The 23662-nt window shown below is 42.2% G+C and overlaps 1 protein-coding gene and 1 long non-coding RNA gene across 2 annotated transcripts in view; one reads left to right on the top strand and one right to left on the bottom strand.

The window, feature by feature from the left end:
* Positions 1–23180, bottom strand: part of Rgmb (repulsive guidance molecule BMP co-receptor b) — a 28536-nt gene extending 5356 nt beyond the window's left edge. The window contains exons 1-4 of the mRNA XM_046428952.2: positions 22571–23180; positions 21548–21623; positions 17881–18146; positions 12021–12529 (exon numbers count right to left, since the gene is read on the bottom strand). Coding sequence (XP_046284908.1) covers positions 12021–12529; positions 17881–18146; positions 21548–21552 — 780 coding nt within the window. The 5' untranslated portion in view covers positions 21553–21623; positions 22571–23180. The remainder of the gene's footprint in view (positions 1–12020; positions 12530–17880; positions 18147–21547; positions 21624–22570) is intronic.
* On the top strand, positions 18130–21506 carry LOC124082530 (uncharacterized). The gene is made up of 3 exons (XR_006848420.2): positions 18130–19296; positions 20627–20704; positions 21156–21506. It is a non-coding gene; the product is annotated as an uncharacterized LOC124082530 (long non-coding RNA).
* Positions 23181–23662: the final 482 nt, after the last annotated feature.

The following is a 23662-nucleotide window of genomic DNA, read 5'->3' as shown; positions in this document are numbered from 1 at the left end:
AGATGATTTCAGGAAATTTGCTGTGCATCCAAGCATAGGACCTTCCAGAGTGAATGGGGGTTTTGAGTTAGATATCTAATGGGACTATAAAATAGATTTATTTGGTGGCTCTAAAGTCAGTTTGACAAGTGCTGTTTAAAGCACACTGGGATCCCTTGGAGGTGAAAAGATAAATTCAAGTAAATTCTGCGCCTGAAGGTTAATAATACAAATAGCTAAAATAAGACTAGTAATAGACTTTATATAATCACTATCTTCATTTTCAACTATAACATACTCAGATTAAACAAACTCTTCTATAACATCTAATTTGTCTTTCTAGTTTGACAAACAAAATTATTTGCAAGAACTTTTTTGTTCACATTAGGAAAAACAGAGGAATTACTTTTGTTGGGACAACAAGGAAGAGATATCCAATTCCAAACAGGTTTCTGAACAGACAAGCAATGCTCCATACTAAGATGAGTGGAATAGTTCCAAACATCTTAAGAAGCCTGTTTTTTCATTAAGCACACCAATTCTACCTCAGGAACTCAGAAGTCTGATTTCAAACATCTCACGCTCTCAATCCCTGCAATGCCTGTAACACAAATGACAACTCCACATACCTAGAAGGGTCACAGGAAAACCTGACTCCTCTAACATACATACCTACAAAATATTTCAGTTTTCCTCACAGATTCCTGTTTGTCTTTCCAATTTTCTAGGAGTGATTTTCTCTTTTGGGTGAGATGATTTTCACAGAATCCGTATAGAATTACTCACTGAATCAACATGCTGAGGTGATGAATTGATCCCACAGCATGAGTGAGGCCTCCTGAGAGCTCCTCTGTAGTTTAAGTATGTACTGACTAGGTATGTAGATATATAATCAGTGTAAATGTAGAAATTTCTGGGTAATAGAGTCACATAACTTGAGTTTTGTAATGTAATTTCATTCCTCAGAACAATTACAACATGAGCTCTTAAAAAGCAAGCACTCAGCTGTGAAGGGCAACAAATTTATTTTCAGGTTGTCTTCCTCTTCAGAAAAGCAAACTTCATTCATTATTCTTCTTTCTTGTGATACTAAAGATTGAACGCAGGGGTGCTCTACCAGTAAGCTCCACTTCTGCTGCCCACCCCAGACTCTGTCTTTTTTGTATTTTGAGACAGGGTCTTGCTAAGTTGCCCAGGCAACCCTTGAACTTATAATCCTCCTGCCTTGGTCTCCTGAGTCATTCTTGATAGTTATAGCATCAAAAACATTAAAATTCAGTGGGAGTTTTTGCAACTTCCAAATAGCAGTTATCAGAACATAAAAACAGAATAGTCAAAATCGTATTTAAAAGCTTTCACACAGTATTCAAAACACCAGCTATTCTGTTAACTTCCCCCCTCCCCCATGCACTGATCCATATGCCGTAATAACTCAATTTGGCACATCTGTTCTATGCCACACCATTTATTATTGATGCATGGCATTTCTGTACATTTAAAACATCAATGTCTTTTGTTAAACCTCCCCCACCCAGTCTCTCTCAACCCTACCTTAGACAAACTACTCTAGTTCTCCTCATTTATTTTTAATGTTTCACTCCCTGAGACCTTTACTACCCACAACTGTCTATTAGGAAGAGGAAGATACAGCTACACAACCAACCTCTCCACACATGAAAGGCAACAAAAGAGCCTCTCCTTTCCATCAGGAAAACAAAATAACGAAAGAAAATATATTAAATGAAAATGAACTAGCCCACAACAAGGAAAACAGGACTGCCTCTCTAAGAAATCCAGATATTTTCCCCAGGGACAACAGCCTTGCAAAATGCTGTACATAGGTTTTAAAACAGCAGAATTCCCCAAAGGCTGTGCACTTAACTATTTGTTCATATTGTATTTTGGAAGAAACATTTATTGGCGTTCAATCAGGCCACTTGGCACTGCAAGTACAGGACCTTTCTGGGATCCTCAAATACCAGAACTGGACTTTCAGATGGAGGAATTCATCTCTCTTGGCTTAAGGTGGATCTGGAAGCTAAATTTAAGTTGTCACAGAAATTAGTTTGAAACTTATGGAAACACAATTCTGATAGGTACCTGGTTAAAATTCTGCTTATGTCAAAGGAAGTTAAAATGAATTTTATTTCATATAATTAGCTCATATGTCTACTTTGCCACTCTCTGGGTATAATTACAGGCTGAAAAAACAGCAGACTGTGAGAGAGAATGAGACTATACCCTTTCACTCTCACATATGGGAGGGGCAAGAGCTGACAACAAGACCTCTAGAGAGAACAACAAAACCATTCTAGCAAGAGCACACGCTTCAAAGAGAAAAACAGGCTTCAGCTCCATTCCCAACACACTCAAATTCTATTTCTGAGGGTCAATTTCTCCAAAAGTTGAGAAGTGAAAACCCAGGAAGCTCTGAAGCTTCAAAGGCAGCAGAGGGCTTTGAGGCACCTTCCTTGCCAATCCTCCCTAGCTCCACCTGCCCATCTTTTAGGGTAAGTAGAAGTCTGGATCTCAGCTGAAGCAGAGCTACTTCTACTCCCTTCAGGAAGAGAGGCAACTGTCCTGTGGTTACACAAAATTGCAGGAAGATTTTTAAAAAATAAAAATAAAAAGCACATTTATTTAAAAAAACAAAAAACCTTTCTGTCTGAACAATTTCATGCAAAACCCACGAAGGTTTTATATGCACCATATTTCAGAAAAAAATGTTGGGCTGGGAAATATGTGATGTCACTGACAATTTTCCTAAAAAAATAAGGAAGACAATCTGTTAGGAAGTTGTGAACTCAGTGAACTGGAATGTAATTTTACAATCACAATTCAGCCTATATATCAAATATCTTACACAGAGAAAAAGACACATAAAAATACAAGTTGTTCAAAAATTTTATTGGACTAGGATTAGATACTAACAGTAAGATAGTACATGTGTTTACAAGCTGAATGGCTGATTTAAAATATTATCATCATAGACGCCTTTTAAGTCTTAACTGAGACAAAAAAAAAATCCTACTACCTTCAAAACATATACCAAAATATGTAGGTTTCTCTACTCTCAAGTCTCCTTCCATGGAGCTCTATTCTTGGAGCACTTACAGGAAGGATCCAGAGAAATGGAATGGATCACACTTATTCTTCAGTGTTGCCCTAGGTAATAAATACATGCAGGAACAGGGGCTGCCTTGGCTGCTCGAGGGGTACTTGGCAGCAGATGGAGAAAGAAAAAGCCAAACCAGAAGGGAAGGACACCCACAGCTGAAGGCTGCTAGGGTGGTCCGGAGAAGCATCAAGCTCACTGGCTGGAAAGAACATTCAAGAATGAAAGGGAAGCTGGCCCAGGGATGACACATAAAAGGGACAGGCACAAAAATGCTGACTTTCAAAGAGTATTTTCTATACACTTAAAACAAGGAAAGCTGAAGCACAAATAGGCACAGAGACAGGGAACCTGGCCAGCTTCCTTGTATACAACAGAGTAACGTGACACTGAGCAGGAGGAGGAGAGGCCTCTAGGCCTGTAAGTCTCAGTTATTCCAAAGACTCCAAAGAGGTTTTTTCCCTCAGCTTGTCTGCTGTGCTCAGACTGCACTGTGAAGAAGCCAGCCCCCAAAGGAACTCCCTATGCTTACAGATGTGAAGGTAAGCATGTGAGGCCTGCCTTACAAGCCTGGGCTGCCACTCCTTTTTAGACTAGAGGCTAAAAATATTTTGAAAGGTGAGAGCCTGGGCTGGAGGCAGTAACACTTAGTTGCTCAGAATCTGCCCCAGAAGGTCTTGCCTTCAGGCATCCTCCGGATGGGAGCTGGGGGGGCAGGGCATTGGCAAATGCTCTGTGCCTGGGTTCAGTGTGGTTTTTCCCAAAATGGGTGGCAAAGAAGAAACCACAGCCCTTTTGATCACTTCTGGGTTTTGGGAAGCGAGAAAAAAAAGGTAAAGCGTCTTCACTAAACACGCCTTGTCATTTCTAAGATTAAGGTCTTTTTCTCCTCTTCTTTTTGTAGTACTGGGGATTGAACCAGGGGCACTCACAACCACTGACCTATATCCCCAACACATTTATTTATTTATTAGATACTGGGATTTGAACCCAGGGCCTCACACATGCTTAGGCAAGCACTCTACCAACGAGCTACATCCCAGCCCTCTTTATTTTTTGTAGTAGTTTTTCTGTTGGCTTCAGTTAAAGTGGAAAAACAGTTCGCCTTAACTGAAGGCCAGGGCCTTGTGCATGTGAAGCAAGCACTATACTTAGTGAGCTATATCCTCAGGCCTATTTTTTAAGTTTTGAAACAAAGACTATGTTCCCTCAGGACAGCTTCCAACTTGTGATCCTCCTGAGTGAGGATTATAGGTGTGTATGCCCATATCAGGCTCTAAGTTCAATTTCAAATCCCCATGGTTACAACAAACAAACAAACCCCTTGAAAATTTAGGAATGAGGTGATAAGAAGTAGTGACCATGTATTTCAAGAAGCCACTTAAAGGAATGCTACCCTATAATATCCCTCTATCTTCATTTTCCCTGGACAGAGATAGAGAATGACATCAATACCTCATAGGTACACATGGGTATGTGCGTGCTTGTGCACACGCGACTTAAACGGAAAGATAAACCCCCACCCCAGTTTCAGGAGCACATGTAGAGCAGATGAAAACTTCGAGTTTAAATGCTGTCATATCAATTCTATCCACAGCACAGACACCATATTCCAACATGAAAGAGACCCACCAGAATTAGCCAAATGTTCTTTCAGCTCCAACTCTCAAAATAACCAGCCTAGTGGAGCATAAAGAACTCCCTTCTCCACAGAAACAATTCACCTAAAGTTCTATCTAGACCCCAAAGGACCATGTTTTTAATGCAAGGCTGTTCGGTTAAAGTCTGTATCTTAGATGCATGTTAGCTGTTCTTGTTACTTATCACTTACGGACAAGTTCTTAAGTTACCCCACCTCCTAGAACACAAAATTCAAAACAGTGGAAGAGCAAGTTCTTCCGCAGTCAAAACAAATAAAGAAAAAATGGTTAAGTAGCATTTTTCATTGTTCAACACTGTAGGTAACTTTTTACATGCCACATTCCACATGGGCAGAAACTGTTTTGTTCGCCTTAACTGAAGCCAACAGAAAAACTACCAACGATCCAATGTTTCCTTCTCGCCCCTTCCCCTGAAAATGTTGATGCAAAGAAAATTCAACAGGGCAGAGAGAGACATTTGGAAATGTGACAGAAAAACAAGTTCTAACTCTCAGACTTGGCCTGGTGCCTCTGGTTTAAACTACAGAGGGGTGAAGGTTTGTTTTAAAGCAGCAGAGACCTATAGGACCCTCATGGATTCCTGCCTGGTTTGAGAGTCCTTGGGTTAATTTCACTTACAAATGGGGAATTTTGAAGGTCTCCTCCTTCCAAACTATATCAGGGACAGAGGAAGACACGAGGGATTAGAAAGCCTGTAAAGACTGTTACTCAGAGTTATGTTAATGCATACAGAGAATATAAAAGTGTGCCCTTTTGGAAAAGTGTAGCATAATGAATAACCAAGGTTTGCCCATTCACCTTACAAAATGACTTTTCAAACTTCTAGGTTCATTATATGGCTAACAATTTCTCCTTCTTTCTCCGCTTTCTTTCACCACATGTACTCTGAATTGTTTTTTTGTTTTTTTTTACCTCCAGGCACTCTACTGAAACTATATGAAGCAAAGTTAAGTAGTTCCTGGGTCTAAGACCTTATAATCCAGTACAAACAAGAGCTATGCAGGAAATAGAGAAGGACAAATAAGAATACTGCCACCTGGAATTGGAGCTGATTTCTGCCCTTCTAAAACCTGTCCTTTAATGTTAAAAGAACTGTTTCTATAATAAATAAAGTCAGGAAAGATAAGAATGTGTAACATATGGTTTCAGGAACATTTTAAAGATGAAATGGGATCCTAAAAAATGACTAAGAACTGCTAACTGTGGAAACCCCGATGAAGTGAGGGACCACCTTGACTGTGGGAGGTGGAAAGAAGGTGTGCCAAATCCCAGGAGTAAAAATTTGACTTGTGAAAGCAACCAAGGCAGGGGTGTGCCCTGGTGATGGTTTGGGGCAGGTTTTTACAGCAGCTGATCTCTCTGGCCTGCTCTCCCTACCCTTTGTGACACTCTGTCAGCCTACAGAGTAATGTCGCTGGGAACAAACTTATGAATGCAGCTCATCAATGTGCTACAAAGAAACTCTGAAAACAGATGTGCTTATATACAAACCCCATACTTCTCCACTGAAAACTATAAATTTCAGTTATGTGCTTACATTCAGGCAGAGGCTATTATTCACCCCTAAATCTCTTAAACACAGTGGTTCTTTTAATACCTAGTATTGCGAATGTAGCACCGAATTAATGACACATTTTATCAGACAGATTATTATACTTAGGATGGGTTATAACTACAAACTCCTTTCCCATATGTTCCAATGTGTCTCAATGAGTCTTATAACTTTTTAGTATCTCTATAAAGCAAAGTGGATCACCATAAGGGATTAATTTCTATGAGACAGCAATAATTACCTGAATAATACATGGGATAATAACAAAACTAAAAAACAATCTCAAATTTAAAGAATTACAATTATTTGCAAGACAGTTTGTTCTGTGAAAGTGCTCTATATTCCCTAAATTTTGTGTCCTCCCTGCATATCAACACCACATGCATGAATGTCACCCATACATTTGAATCACAATTCTGCCAGTGAGATGGAGGAGCATCTTTCTCAGCCTATAAATATGAAAGGATGGCTACTGTGTAGCTTACATGGTCTTGGAAGAGATGCTAAAAACATAATGGGCCGCAAAAATAAATAAACGAATAAATAAATAAATAGGTGTGGGGTCAAGAGAGGACAAATTTCTAAACACTGATCCAGAGATATACTTAAAATGACAGTTGAAAGCCTTTGCAATGCAGATAAGTCTGGATGATTGTGTAACCAATACAGAATGATCCAGAACACTGGTTTGCCTGTCCATATGATACTGTGGGAAAATACCAACATGCTAAGAGGCATCAGAAAGGAAAAGCAGACTTACCTCATGTCTAGGAGCCTACATGAGAATGGAGATTCATTACCATGGAAAGCCTTGCATTATACAGTTTGAGAAAGACATTAAATGAAAATGAACAAAACTAAGTTTTTCTACATCTTTAGCATTTGTAGTAAAGTTCCAGAAACTTCTAAGAAAGTAGCTACAGAATTTGAAATTTCTGGATAATTATGGAATTAAACACCACACACACACATCCCTGATGGGTAGGGCTTCCTAATGTGTTTTGGACAGGTACTGGGTGCTGCCATGGGATTACCAGGAGCTGGTAGCTCATTGCAGGAGCAAGGGTTTACAAGGCACCTCAGAGAATCCACACTCCAGATCAGCATGAATTTGGTTTGGTCAAGCACAAAAAGCAGACCCTTTCCCAAATGCCAGCTACTTTAGGATAAACCCTTCTTCCACCCAAGGATAAAATTCAGTAAAACAGGTAACAGATCACAACAAATTGTTACAGGGCCAACAATTTGTTATTTTGCTTTACTAAGACTGAAGAATAGTACAAGAAAGCCAGAGTGGCAGAAAGGATATGACTACATTAAAACTAAAGGAAAGATAAAGCAAAAGCATTCAAATTGATTGCAAATACCAATTACTAAAAATACCACCATTGTTTGGATTATAATTTAGTAACAAATTCCTGAAATTTTATTGAAAAGGAATCATTTAAAATGCACTTCAAAGACTAGTGTATTTTGTTTTGGGTTTGTTGTTGTTGTTGTTGTGCTTTCCTGCAATGTTAAAGATCAAACCCAGTACCCTGAACACAACAGGTAAGAATTCTACTATTGACATATGCCTCTAGTTTTGGTAAGGGATAATATATGCTACTAGAAATACACTGGTAAAGTGCAGAATCCTTCCATAAAATAATTTACCCCCTCATCATTTCCTATGCTCATGGTGTACACAGATCCTTACTGAATACCTTTGTTTGAAACAGAGCCACACAGATACACTGAATGAACTAGGGTTGAGACTAAGGGGGTGGCAAAGAATGTGGAAGAGAAGGAACAGAACCCAACCACCTTCACCAAAAGATGATCTGGCTCTCTTGCGAGTATAAGGCCCAGGTGAGCTAATGACATAGGTCCTCTCTGGAGCCTACAAAGTGTGGGTTACCTCCTCCCTCCAAACAAAAACTGCTTTTCTTGCCAGTGCAGCTAACTATGAGTTCTATGCCCGCCCCTCTCATCTCAGTCTCCCCCAGTACCTACATGCCTACAGCTGCCTCTCATGACTAAAGGTGGGGAAGATGGCCTAAAGCTGATGTGGATCTTAGCCGAGTTGTGTAGGTGTGCCAGAAACCCCTGAAGCTCTGGGGTGGAGAGATGAAAAACCAGCTCTGGCTTTCTCTTCAGTAACACATCTACCTGGCAAGCTGGCCAACTGGTACGGACTGCTCCAGAGAGCCGAAGCATAGCAGGATGGCAGAGAGCATAAACAAAAACACAGAGTCCCCTAGAAAGCATACCTGCACACACCATGACCACCTGGAAAACAAGCCTTGCTTTTCCCAGAGAAGGTGAGGAGAGGGCCATGGAGCAGAGAGAACAGTGGAGAAGAGGCAACATCACATACCACAGGCCTATCTGCCTTAAAACTGTCACTTGTTAGGGAGGAAAAAAAAATGCCAAAAATGACCCCTTGAGGACAAATGACTTCTTCCTCTTTCATTCTGCTATTGGTCTTTTTTCCCATTTTGTCTTTTTGTGATGAGAGAAAGGAGGTTATTTATAGGCAGGTAGTGCTCACTAAGTTTACTGGAACATGGCTTCCAGAAGAAGCTGGGCTTTCAGAACTGAGTTGTCTTAGTGACCTCACTGAGCAGCATACCCAGGGTTTAGTGCTCCAGTTTGGTGCTGAAGGCAGGAAAATGAGTGAGCGTTAAACAACAATTTCACTATCACAGCTGGCAAACCAGGATCCATGATATCACCAGTCAGTTTTCAAACCAGTGACACTGGGCATATGGGTTATTAAAAATGCTTGACCACACAAGGATGCAGTATCTGCCACATGCGGTGTCTAGTTATCCAATAACTGGTCTACACATGTGTGCGAGTTCTCAGTAGGGGGTGGGACTCAAATGAAAAAATCTTGCAAAAGACTCTTTTTTAGAAAGAACAACAGTACACAACAAGGAAAAAAAAATCAAATCTTGTTTGAAATTCATTTTGTATTTTTTGCCTAAAAGTACTTTTATTACCATCATTTTTTTAAAATGCTTACAGTCTATAAAGGTTTTATTTTGGCACTTGATGGGTGAAAAGACATCGTACTGCAATATTTTAGGCCTCTGCGTGGTTTCATCAGCACATGTCACATCAGCCTTGAGACAGGCCATCATGAGTAACCTTCCAGATAATTATGTGGGCTCTGGAGAGAGTTGCAAAGAGGAGGAGGGGGGAAAAGCCCCCTCCCCAAACCCTAAATCAACAACTAGAGGTTGTGAAGCCATAGAGTAATTTGCTGCTAAACAGCATGGTCACCAGATGTGGCAAAATACTTTCCAACAGCGCAATTAAAAAAACCACATACTCTCATCGACCCCTTGAATTTATGTAAGAGGACCACTTTTCTCCCCTCCTTTTTGGAATGGGTAAAATCTCTGATACTTACCAAGCAGGGGGAGAAAATAAAGCCATAATTTTATTTATTTATTTGCTAAAAATTATGATAAATTTTCTAACTGAAATGGAATTATCTTAAGTGCTTCACTGTACATTGTTCCATTTATATAATATTAATACTTGTAAGGTTTCTGGTTATCCCCTAAATATTTTCACCATAATCATAAAATATGTAAACTTTGAAGTTAAATGATAGACGTGACATATGACTGGATGAAAGGCATGGAAAATAAAACTTTGGACTTGTGAAAAATAAAAAACTACTATTTTTGTATTCACACAGCTTTTATTAATCTCTATAGTCTTATCTGAAGTTGATTTTTCCAGTCCATGATTATTTGAATAACTGATTATGACTTCCTCCATTTCCAGTTCCATTCTTGAAATTTCAGTTATCCACTGACTCTGACTATTCCCACTTTAGGTGTCCTATAATTCTGCAGGAATGATGGAATTTTGGTTATGGTCTTTCTTTTTTTTTTTTAAGAATTTCTTTTTTTAGTTGTAGAATTTCTTTTTTAATTTTGTTTATTTATTTGTTTTTTAATGTGGTGTTGAGGATCAAACTCAGTGCCTCACACATGCTAGGGAGAACTCTCTACCACTGAGCCACAACCCCAGCCCCTGACTATGGTTTACCTTGTAACTGAAAAATTTTTATCTTTATGACATAACTTAAATACATATTTTGAGATCCACATAGGAAAAAATCTTTGCATACTTATGAAAATCAGAGAAAAAGTTTCTTTTGAGATGTAGTATTTGGTAAAGCAAAAGGCAAGCTAGAGCTTTTACCAGAGAGTTGAAGTATAAACATTTTGGAGATCCCCTTAGATGTCTGGACTAGGGTTAACAGTCCTCTTTTCTCAGAGAAATGACTTTTAATCTTAGATTTGTGGCACCCCTGGGTGTCTGCAGATATCTCCTGAGGTGTTATAAAATTACCTCCATAAAATGCCAAGTCAAATAATTAAAATTCATTTTAAAAATATACCGCATGTGTTTGGAGGCAAGGGAGGGTATCCTGGAATCAAAAGAACAGTCATAAGTATTTCAAAAGCTTGATCCCCATCAATTATATTTTAATCTAAAGCAACTTATGAGTAGATGTAATAAATAAAGGAAATTAAAGCAAGTGAGATGGTCTGAAGCCATATGTAGGGTTTTGTGGTTAGGATAACAGGGAAGGAGGTGGTTTTATTTGGGACTCTCTTTTAGTAGAATGAGTTTTTTACTTTCTTTGCTAATGATTAAATTAGCATTGAATGGCAATCGGAAACTCCTCTCTACCTATCTGAAGGAAAACACTGGTGCCTGGAAGCTGGTGTCAAGACCTCTGAACAGTGTTAGTGCTTTTTAAAATAAATAAACATGATCTGCTACCTTTCCTATAAATAAAAGGTAGCAGAACACGACAGTCACTAGTATGGCAATATGTAAATCAATGGATGTGTAATTGATGTGATTCTGCAATCTGTATATGGGCTAAAAATGGGAGTTCATAACCCACTTGAAGCAAAGTGTGAAAGATGATATATCAAGAACTATGTAATGTTTTGAACAACCAACAATAAAAAAAAAAAAAAAAACAAGACAAAAATAAATAAATAAATAAACATGAGCTATAGACAATGGACAGAAGGCAGTGTAAACTTAATTTTGCCAGCTTTTCCCTTAGCTTCTGATTTACACTGTTAACACAAGGCCCGAGATTACATGGGAATTATATATCACTGTTCTGCAATATCCAATTTGTAACTTCCTTGGTCACCAAGAGGTTAGTAACTAAAACACCATTATGGGTTTGCCATTGGGAAACTTAGCTTATAGCTATTATGTTTTACTATAGCTTTCAAATCACCAATAAAATATGTTTCCTTATGGGTCACTGCCCCAGGTTTCACAGTTTTCTTTATTCAAATGCCCACTTCATTCATCTGATAAGTCTGAACATGGATTTCTTCAAGAAGAATCACACATATGCACTCAAAAGACATCATGGAAAAAAAACCCACATTTTTTTCATTAAATAGGCCTGCATTTTCTTCCAGGAGAAGTCCATTTCACTGTTTTACTTTTTATGTCACTGTCTATTTAAATTTAGACCCATACTTTATATTCCAAAGCAAGTTCCTTACTGAATTCTTTATCAACTCTGTTAATTGCATTCCAAGAAGACATTAAAATAATAATAATAAAGATTCCTCTAAACTAAGCCTTTTATACCACATTTTGAAAGTTGTCTGAATCAAACATCTGGAAGTTATGAGTAGAAAGAAGGAAAATAAGAAAGCACACTTGCCTTATTTGTAGCAGTGGCACTGGATCCAGGGACCACGGGCACATTCGTGACTTGAACTGAAAGGTAATTATTATCTATGAGTGGCCAGGCCCCTTCCACTTTGCACGTTTGGAAGTGATCCTTGAAAGTTCTAAGGTGAGGATCTCCAAACAAGCCACAAAAAAGGTAATTGGGAGGGTTCTGGTCCCCTCCCTTATGTTCTCTGGCTCCTGTGTGGCTGTGATAGTTGCAAGGGTCATGGGTCACTTCAGGGTTGGTAGAGGATGTGGGTCCATCCTTGGAACAGTTCCTCTGGCTCATGAGGTCACTGATACCTAACACAGCAGAATGGTATACCAGGTTGCCACGGCAGGCTTTTGAAGTTCGCTGGGTGCAGCCAGCATAGGCACGCAGCGCCTTGCAAAACTCAGAGTCAAAGCCGTCAATGGCAGAGTTCAGGTGTGAAGTCAGGGACACAAAGTCCGTGGTACATTTCTGGATTCGACATTGGGCCGGCTGTTGGCAGTCACCTATGGGAAAGAAGATAAGACGGACCGTGTAAATGCTTCATAACTTCCTGAAGTACATAGAAAAAGACATTCTCCTCTGGGAACTGTTTGTTCTATCTCATATACTCCTATTTTAAGAAACCTTCAGAAACAGGGTTGTATTGTGCTCCCATGTCTCTTTCAAACTAAGCCCAGGAGAAAAGCTGTATACAGTTGTTTAACTTAAAACTTCAACATATGAGCCACTGTGAGTGAACATTAGTCTAGTTTAGTGCTCCTGGGTTAAAATGATAAGGGAATAGTAACCGAAATACTTTATCAGGTTATAGATTTTGAGAAAGATTCTCTGGCTTTAAAGTAAAGCCAAAGACACAAACTTTGGATTTTGAAAAGTACTTGAATAATTTGCTTTGGAAAGTATTATAAGAGCAGCACTATGTACAAAATCATGATTAAAGCCTCCACATGCAAGGAAGGAGAAAAATCCTAAATTATAGTATGAGTAGTTAAAACACCTTTACATGATTCTATATACAAGGTACAGGTTGAAAATACCGAGAAAAAATCCAGGTACTGAGTTATTCTAACTTTCCTGCAACAAACTGGATATAGTCACTGTTTCCTAGTTTCTACAAAACATAGGTGCTCTGTTAAAAAATACAGCGATTCATTTGACCAAGCTATCTATTTATATCTCCCTTAACATCGCTGACACTCTAAGATTCCAGCTCTCAAGCAGATCCCAAGTAAAAGCGCACTAAATAGAAAAGTACATGCTGAAATTATGCTGCGCAGATGATCCAACCATGTTTTTTTTTTTTTCAGAAAGAGATTCAGAGAACTATAAAGCACAGAATTCCCTCAGAATATATAGACCTTCCTTTTTTCCCCTTAAACCAACATCCATATAAACCTAATAATTTAAACAAAGCTAAAATGAAGGAATAAAAACCCAAGTATTACTGTCCTGTAGTTTTTAGAAAAATCGATTTCCAAATTATCTTTTTTGCCACCAGCCTCTCAAACAATTTATAAAACCTCTCCAAAACATACAGAGAATCCACAAAAGCTGAGCACAGTGGCACACACCTGTAATTCCAGTAACTCAGGAGGCTGAGGCAGGAGGATTGCAAGTTTGAGAGAGCCTCAGCAACTTAGGCTCAAAGCAATTTAGTGAGACTATGTCTCAAAATAAACATAAATAAATAAATAAAAAGTGTTGCTCAGTGGCAAAGTACCCTTGTACCATTAAAAATAACAAGAACAAAAAGAGAACTGACAAGAATGACAATCAGTGTTGTGTGCCAATCGATTTAATATTCTGTTTCATAAAGTGGGAACAACAGACTTACTGAAAAGAGAAATTCTGGTCTTTATCATCAGTCTCAAATTATACAGAAATGAACTGTAATATATATTTATGTTACTTAAGAAATTTTATGTCTTTAAGAAATAGAGGAAGCCTCTTCATCTCTTCAAGTTTTGGGTTCCTCATCTGAGAATTGAGGATGCTATTCTAAGATGAACTTTGGGAAAGGGGAGAGTCACCACCAGTGGAACTATTCATAAATATTTATTTAAATATATAAATATTTCAAATATTTCATTTTAGCAGTTTTTTTTTTTTTTTTTTGTACCAGGGATTGAACCCAGGGGCACTTAAATACTGAGCCACATCCTCAGTCTATTTTTATTTTGACACAGGGTCTTGCTAAGTTATTGAGACTGACTTTAAACTTGCAATCCTCCTGCCTCAGCATCCCAAGCTGCTGGGATCACAGGTGTGCGCCATCGCACCTGGCCCAATTCTTTCTTTCTTCCTTTCTTTTTTTAAATTCTGAGACAAGGTTTTGCTAAATTACTGAGATTACAAGTATGCATCACTGCACCCACAGTAAACTGCTTTTAATTGGAATAACATAGCCTGCAATCTCTGTTTCTAGCTTTAATAGTAAGAAAAGGATGGGCAGGAACAACCACTGATGACAACTTTGTCAACATTTTAAAATTTCAAAGACCAAGGAAGGAAAAATATTGTACTCTAGACTTTGTATTCAGTTTAATCTGAATAAAAGAGAAGATCCGGATTATTTTAATATTGTGGAGCTGTGTACTTAGAACAATCACTAAATCACTTTTTTTTTTTAATCACAAAATCACCTTCATATGTTTGGCCTATTTTAAGCTTTCTCAGTCCAAAGCTGACCCAAGCAGCTCCAATATTGATGTAATTAATTCCTCTCTCCAAAGCAGATCAAGTCTATTGGAGCTAAAAACAAAATCAAAAACAAAACAAAAAACTTCCCAAAGGCTTTAAAGCCATTTTACAGATAGGAAAACCAAGGCAAAGGGCTATTAAAGGCCTCTTTCTAGATGGATCACAAGCCAGGGTGTAATTAATGTTCTTCAAATCTCCTTTTCCTTCCACCACAGCTCATGCCTCCCTTAATTTCCCAACTCTTAACAACAGTAGTAAATGACAGCTGAAGAAAAAAAAAAAAAAGTCCGATGTAACTGTTACATTACTTTTAAAATCAGATTCATAGCAAATAGAAAGCAAAAACTAAAAACAGGGCCATGATCTCTCGGTAATCAACGGTTCTTATACTGCAAATAAATGAGAGCACAAAAAAGTTTCCGCTAAATTTGCAGTGCCTATTTGTTCTTTTTATGGTCTATAAAATCTATCCGAGCATACATTTACTTATGATTATCATAAAATATCAAAAGTAAGAATGCCTTGGAAATATAGATGCAACTGTTCAGAAGGGAAAAGAAGCAGACTTTAGACTCCTGGCTCCCTTTCCTTTCTTCATCCCCAACCTCACTCTCAAACTTTCCATTTTTCATAGCATATATATAGGTGCTGATTGCTATGAGAAATCACAAGCAAAATAGAACTGCTTCTTCAGAGAAGGTTTCTAACAGCCTTTTGTTATAAAGATTATTGGATGGAGAAGGGCCACCTAGAGAGAAAAGTGCTTTTAGGTCAGCATTTTCAGCTCCATCTCAGGCTTCTGTATAATGACTAATTTGTAGCATACACCCAGAAATATCCAGGCTTCATGAATTTATAATGACAATGCACACTTTGCCTGTTACAGGCGGTAAAGTAAACCTCCTGTCAAAATGCCAAGACAATGCAGAGTAGAAACAATCTCAAGGATGTAGCCACGAAGGCCCTGAAGTGTATGAGTAAGCAAGTAACTTCCATATTGGATCTCCATTTAGGAACTGCAGAGGTTTGCTAAAAATAAATACACACGTTATGTATATGTAAGTAAATAAATGAAAGCTATTTCTCAAGGGCAGAATTTTTAATTTGCAGTTACAGATTTCTTCATTTTGGGGTCAAATCATCTACAATCAGTGTGATAGTATTTTCATGCCAGTTACTGAAAGTGCTAAAGGACTTATAGGTCTAGTGCTTTCATTTTATTATTTTTTAATGAATCAGACATAAAGGCCTCTCACCATTCAAGACAGTTTCCTTAATGTCAGAACCGCATGTGCGAATCTGCAGCACAATCACCAGTTTATAATAAAAGAAAGGAGATATGCTGAAGCTGAATTGAGTGAACCATATGGGGTGCTGAGGCAAATGATATGGATCCAGACATAAAACATATGGTAGTCCATCTGCAAAGAGCACTGCTAGGCTTCCTACTATGGGAAACAACCCCTGCATTTCAATAACATTCTCTTCAAAGAGATCTCTCAAAAGGAGCCCTCTTTTCTATAACCAGATTAATTGTTTAATTCCAATAAATTGTCCATAGAAATTAAGCACCATAGCACTTGGAGTTGAATCTAATGGTGACTTTAGCAAGGGCACACTGAGATAATGATAGGAGCTTTATGTTCCAAATTCTTGAATTTCCCAAACCAATTTCATATGCCTTTCATAAGCCAGCATGGAAATCTTCAAGAACCACATTTGGATCCTGTCATAGGACCCTATGGCAACTATTGGAAACAATGTTCAAGAAGCCACAGGTTGGTGGGGGAGGGGTCCACCCTCCACTTCAGTTTCCATATAAAGAATGTATACTTTTGGCACTATGGGCACATACACCCCAACCCCATACACTTGCTTCCGAATATATCTTTTGGCACATTAAGAATTTTTCACAAAATTGCAATGCACATTAGTATTATTTCCTAAGGTGCTAAAGCTACTAATGAAAACAATCATTCCAAAATTCTCTACTACATTCTTTATTAAGACTTAAGTTTCCCCAAGTGACAGTATTAAAATGCAGCTACTACACCACAAAGGCAAAGTTAGGCAAACTAAATTAAGTCGTTTCCTTAAACCTTAAACATTGTTTTCCATTACTTAAAAATACCTCCCAGATTTTTAGAACCTCTGATTGTGCCTCAATAAATAAGTAAAAATTTCTGCGCGCAGTTGGGTGGCGTTAAGGTTCATGATTCTTCAATCAGCGCGTTGTGACTGCTGTTAACATAAACATAGGACAAAACATCCTAGGAGGAAAAGAAACTTATCAAATGTCCTGTTGTTCTCAAACTAAAATCTGCGTTTAAAATTTGAAATTAATATATAAAAATTCTTTGTGAATTCCTCATTTGTAAACAGCGTCTTGGATTTCAATGAAAACTCCCCCCCACACACACAAAGAAAAATGGGCATCACACGTTAGCAGGGTCCCTTGCAGGCTTACTTCCCTAAGAACTCATTCCTTAGGGCAGCCTCGACAGGGCAAACGCCGACCTCCAGAAGGCAGCATGCTATCTGTCAACCTCTCCTGGAACCCGAAAACACGCGGCTAGCCAGGAAGCACGAGTTTTGCAAGAGAGGCAAAACGCTGAATTAAAAGCAGCTTTGCTAAAACCGAAAGAAATCCCTGTTCAAATAAGTTTAAGTTTCTTCAAGATTAACCCCCAGGTTTTTAAACTCTGAAAATCTTTCCATCTGGTGGGCTTCCTTCGCCTCGCCGCCACCCCCAGCTCCAGAGAAGCAGTACAAGGCTCCTTGTTTCCACTTCGAGGCGGCGGCGGCGGAAACCTGATCCGAGCCTGACTTTCAGTAAACACCAATGCAGAGAGCAATAAAGCATCCGGAACATTTGTCTCGGGCGCACAGTCCCCGCCCGCTAAATCTTTGATAAGCTGCTCTAGGACGGGAGATTTATCAATGGTCCGAGACGGTGGCAGGGAGGGCAACGGAGAGAGGGCTTTCTCCGCGCCTGGGCGCGCCGCGAGCAGGGCCAAGGTGCGTGTACCGGGCTCGAGAGGCCTTTCCCGGAGCTCCACGCAGCCCTTCTGCCCCGGAGAGCGCTTTCAAGACTCAGGCTGTTGGAGAACAAAGCCCTCGGCCCGGGCCTGGTTCCCCCCCGCGCGCGTCGTACCTGCGTGGAGCAGCCCGAGGATGAGCAGCAGCAGTAGCAGCAGCGCCAGCGGCGGCGGGCAGAGCCGGGGGCGGCGGCGCTGCTCAGCCCCGGCGGCAGCGGCGGAGGCGGTGGCGGCGGCGCAGGAAGGTGCTGCTCTCAAGCCCATGCCCGTCCATGCAGGTCTCCTGGGCTCGGGCGAGGGCGGCGGTGCGGGCGCCGTGGCGGGTCCGGGCCCGTGGCTGCGGCATGGGCCGGGGAACACGCCTCGCTTCCTCTTCTTCCTCCTTCAGGCCAGCGTAGAAGATGGGCCGCCGCCACCGCCGCAGCAAGCGGCGCGCCGCAGGCGGAGCGAGTCGGCGGCGGCGGCAACGCGGAGCAAAAGCATCACGGTGGTCGGAGACAGCGGGCGAGAAGAGAGAGGCAGGAGAGAAGATACAAAGACCGTGAGCGAGTGCCGAGACCAGCCTGGAGAGCGCGAGCGCCCGGGCTGCGGCCAGCGTGGGCTCAGCGGGCGTGGAGTGCGGGCGTGGACCTACAGGAGGGGTACCAGCCCTTGCGAGCAGCAGCGGGCCGCCGGGATATCTGCACGGTGGCCAGAGCGGTCAATCAATCTCAGCTCCGCACTGCCGCCCCGCCCCACTCTGCACCCGCCAATCCGCTCTGCTCCATGCCCCCAGGCAGCACCCCTTTCTTCCCTTCCCATTGGCTGCGAGCGCGCGTCTGCCGGGCCCAGCCCGCCACTCTCAGGGCTCAAAGCGTCCGCCCCCGTTCTACCTCCGGCCTCTCGCCTCCCGCCCGCTGTGTGTAATTCGAGTTCCGCGTCCGCAGGCTGCGGGTCCTTTTTTCGGCTCCCTGGTCGGCTTCCCTCTTGCTCGGTTTTCCTTTCTCTCCTCTACCCACTTCCTCTATTTACTGTTTCCCTGCTCCCAAGTAGAACTGCTGACAGCCACTCTCCCTCTTGCTGGAGTTACAAGGGAACAGCCCTTAACCTCCCTTCGAATTAATGTGATCGGGTTCAGCTTCCTCCACGTTTTTGGTGGTTTGTTTTTAATCCCTCCCCACCCGATTCTTCCACGTCCTACCCCAGCCGATTCCAGCTTCAGATCCTGGGCTGAAGCCGGTTCTTTAATCTCGTGCTGTGCAGCAGGTCCCCTCTCAGTCAACAACACCTGCGGAACCTCTTAAGCTTGTTGAGGACGCTTGGTAAATCAAGCACCGAACCGAACCGCGTTGGAAATCTGCTCTGCGGTCAGAAGCAGATCAGATAGGCCAGGAAGGTACTGGCGAACTCCCGGGAATTAGCAGGCGACTGAGTGAAAAGCTTACAATGTTCTGGTTTCTTTGACATTTCCCTGCCTGGAAGCGGCGAGGAGGGTCTGAGAGTGGATGGACTTCAATGTGTGCGGTTACAGTGTAGTTAGATTAATGAGAATGGTGAGTTTTTATGCAGCATAATTATGTCACGTTTTGCTGTTGCTCAGTGGCTTTTTTCACACATTTTCAGTCTATTAGATTAATTCAACGAATGGTCAGTTTCTACTTTTTAGATTGGATGGGTCCAAAAATTAAGGAAATAAAAAAGGCCAGTGGTCTGCAAGGAAAGGGGGCTACCAAATGGAGACAGGAAAGCAATTGTGAGACTGATGATGGGATCCAATCTGTTATCAGTAGGTGTGAACTGCTATCTACTCTCAAGAATGACCTCAAGACTGGAGGCCACTTCATACTCTCTGACCTCTGCCTTTCCCTAAACCACGCAGGGCTGCCTTTTTAAATCCACTTACTGTACATCAAAATTGCAGTTTGCAACTCTACCCACTACATTACTCAGAATCTCTAATTAGGAATTTCATATCAACCACAGATATGCTAATATTCCACATATTACAGTGTGCTAATCAATGGACTAGGATAATTGGGGGGCAAACCTTAGGTCTCACCAGCTTACTCATTAGACACATTATGAGTTGCTCAAACCACTAGGTTCCTAATGAAGGATACCCATCTTTTTACTGTAACTTTTCATTACTTATTACATACTAAGATGACTCAAGTAGTAAACACACCTTTCACTACCCACAGTATAATCCAAACCTCGTATCTATCTTTAATATTTTAATGATAGCTTCAGAGCTGCCTGGAGAGATGGCTTTTAGTGGGACTTGGAGTTTCTAACATTTTTAGATAATATCATGGACTAAGTACTATTAGAGCAAAAATTAGTTTCTTGCAATTACTACATAAAATCCATGAAACACAGTTCACAAGATACTAGTAAATGTCTTTTTAAAAGTAATCATATATGGCACTTTGTTTTTGAAAGTGTTTCACTAAAAAGACACAATAAAATGTAGCCCCCCCCCCTTAACTCAAGATATTCCACTTTATTCACATGTCAAAACATATAACCAGCTTGGCTAATTCCAGCTACTGGGAGGCTGAGGCAGGAGTATCTCAAGTTGGAGGTTAGCCTCAGAAATATAGCTAGTCCATCAGCACCTTATTGAAACCGTCTCAAAATTTAAAAAAAAAAAAAATTTGATTTTTTTTTAAGGACTAGGTAAGTAACTCAGCGCTCCTGGGTTAATACCCCCCTCACCAAGTATAACCCAAAGTTAAGTATCAATAAATTCAATTTGATTTGGGTCTTGGGTCTTTCTGCTGGTGACTATGTTTGTCGTCCCCTGCCCCCTTTCTTCTTTTTTCCTTCCTGGCCCATCCTGTTTCTTAAATAACGGGGTGATCAAGATTTTCTTATCAATAGAGGGCGTCCTGGAGTCACTGCAAATCCTGATACCGCGAAACAACTGTTCTTCAGAGGAAAAACTTCATCTCCTCTAAGGTGCTTTATTGCTCCTCTGCTGTAAAATTTGACAAGCTCAAGATTTATAAGCCTAACAATTCACTTTTTATTGCTACATAAGTGTTCAGCCGCTAGAGGAAAATGCTAATTTTCACAATTAAACCACAAGGTGGTTCCTATTTTCAAGACATTAGGTCAGCTGACAAACTAGCGGGTAAATTTGGGCTGTTAGCAATACTTGGAATAGGTTTGCTGAAATAGTCGTTTATAGTGCAGCTACTCAAGCTCGTGTGCTTCAGGTTAAGGCTTTTTGTACTCTACAATGAAAAATCTGGGAAAGGAGCTGGAATACAAACATTTAATTGATGATTTGTAATAGTTTTATATTTTAATTAGGAAAAAAATTATGAGGTGATTGACAATTTGAACATCTGACACATCCACGCTGTTTCTTGCCACTCATACTTTCTCCCTTCGTCATTGTTTTCAGGAAGGAAAGATGAGACCAGAACATACTTTCAGGGGACCTAGCAAAGCATACCACGCATGAACGTGCAAATGGATAGAATTAAAACACACGAGAGAAACATTAAAGGACTCTAAACAAGATGCGGTTTCATTTCCTGAACTTAAACGTGACGTCTTAACTGTTCCCCAGTTACTACATCTCCATTTCCAGAAATCTAACAGGAGTATCTCGGTTTTCTTAATGGATCGCCTAGGGCAGAGGAACCAGGAATCAGACCCACAGTTGCGATTTATGCAACCTATTGTAGGGTAAGGGCTCCTCGGCTGCCTCCCGGTCCACTGTGTGCGAAAAGCAGTGGCTGAAATAGCCAAGTCCAAGAGCCCAGCGGCAAGCAGTTCGTGGTTTGTACTTACATCATTCTTAACCCTTCCGCTCCTGGAGAGGGCTCAGCGGGATCGGGGGGTCCCAGAGCTCCGGAACACGCAGGACCTGGGTGTGAGAGAAGAGTCCCAGAGCTCGAGGCGAGCGCTGAGACCTCGGTGGCAGAGAGCCCCGGGTGTGCAAGGGGTTCATCACCCGCGCGTACACAACCGGCCCTCTGCGATCCCTGTGGGCTCCGCCGCGGCTTGCACTGCTCAAAGCGGCAGGTGCAAAAAGCATTTGGAAGCCGCTTGCCAGCGCGCAGAGGTAATGCGCTTCCTGTCCATTTATCTCAGGAAACCAGCTCAGCCTTCCCTTCGAAACAAAATTAACCTCTCATTAGCCAGCCACGCACTCCCAAGAAAGCCTTAAAAGCTTTACCAGCTCACTAATGTATTTAGTCTTTTCTTCCAGGCAAACGCAGCCGCGGCCATGACTAACATCAGCCCCGGGGGTTCCTCTGGGCTGCCCCAGGAGCCTAGTGCCTACTTCTGTTTAGCCTGAAGTCTGGGAAACTCTGGCCAACCCGCATCCTAGTTCGTAGTAACAGGCAGACCCGACACCCCTGAACGTACTTCACGCCAGAAGCCTTCAGAGCAAGTTCTCACTAATTTCATGGGCGCCCTTCACCAAACCCTTAGTTTCACTGTCCTAAAGGAAACAGAAAGGGCACTTGGGAAGAACTTCAAAGGCCTGTTGTCCTCGGTTAGTGGGCGCTGACTGTCCATTGGAACGCCAGTCCTATCCGCAGTGGGTGCGGGAAACGTTGATGGAGGGCAAAGGGGCCGTGTAAGCTAGGGGAATCAAATGTGGTCCTAGGTCTGCAAGTGTCGAAAAGCGGCCTTTGGGAGAGCAGGGTTTTCTCACCGTGGCCCCCCGCTGCCCTGGGGCTGGCAGATTTATACCACACAGGTGGATGGAGACCTAAACAAAACAGTCCCGGTCGGTCGCTGCCTGCCACTCGCCCTCCACGTCCCCCTGGCCCACCGCAAACTTCAACAAAATAAACAACTCACCACAGGCATTCCCTTGTCTGCAGCGCGACGCTTGCCAGCTGGGAAAATAAGCCGCAAGCCACGCGGCTGAGGCGCAGAAGGAAGGCTGTGCGGCGCCCGCCCCTCTCCCCCCAGGTGGGGGGGGGGGTGGGCACCAGTACTGCCCGGCAGGAGGGAGGCCCCGCCCCAGGGCCGGCTCTCCCAGCTCCCCGACTCCAGAGTGAGAGATCCGCGAGGGGTCGCGCCCTTGCAGCCAGTGTGATCTCTCGGCCACCTAGGGGAGAGGGCGGGGAGCCAAATCCCTCCCGGTGCCCCAACTTCCCAAACTGCTTTCTTCCCAGTCCTGCCTCAAAGAGAGCCTGACAGAGCCCCCAGCTCTGGGCAACCTCTCGCGCCACTCCGCCCCCTGCTGGAGCTACCCTGATTGTTCTAATGGGATTGTCGGGTGGGAGTGTAGGGACAACCCAGACACCCTCCTCTAGCTCCCACCTCAGCTCTCTCCTCTCCTCTCGCCCCTTGCGGGGTCTTGCACAAAGACGCCTTTCACACCGCCAGCGCCACCCTCTGGGCCGCCCTCCATGCCGGCTGCGCTGTCTTTGCCCACCCGCAGCACCAACCGGATTCCGGGTGGGTAATTGTGCCAGTCGTCGCCGCAGCAGGGCAGTAGCGGGTGCGAGCGGGCTGTTCCCACTAGGCGCCTCCCCATAGGAAGCAGATAGGGTTCCCCTGCCTACAGCCTCCCCGCGCTTTCTCTAGCCGTTCTCCAGGGCCACAGAAAGCACCCCTTCCTCTCCAAAATGATCCTTGAAGGTCTCGCTAGTGTGTCTAAATATGGGGGTGGTTGGGTGGCAGGAATGGTTCTCTGGACTTTTGTCAAAATAAGGAATCCAGCGATCTGTCCTGTTCACCTGCGGAGCCAAGGCGACTTCAGTTTACAATTAAAGAAGAACCTAGGATAAAGAAGTGGAAATAACCAGAGGAGAAAGGTCCGAAAGAACCCCCTAAGAACAAGGCGAAGAGGATGTTACAAAGAAGAAGCCCACGAAATCTTTGAGGGACGACAGCCTCTTTGATCAGCGCGGAAGGCGTGGAGGGCGTATAGAAAGCGTTTTA

Source organism: Marmota monax, unplaced genomic scaffold (genome assembly GCF_021218885.2).
Source record: "Marmota monax isolate L192 unplaced genomic scaffold, Marmota_monax_Labrador192_F-V1.1 WCK01_AAM20220418_F8-fsc00018, whole genome shotgun sequence".
NCBI lineage: Eukaryota > Metazoa > Chordata > Mammalia > Rodentia > Sciuridae > Marmota > Marmota monax.
The sequence above is the reverse complement of the archived record's forward strand: the minus strand, read 5'-3'. Positions and strand labels throughout refer to the sequence as shown.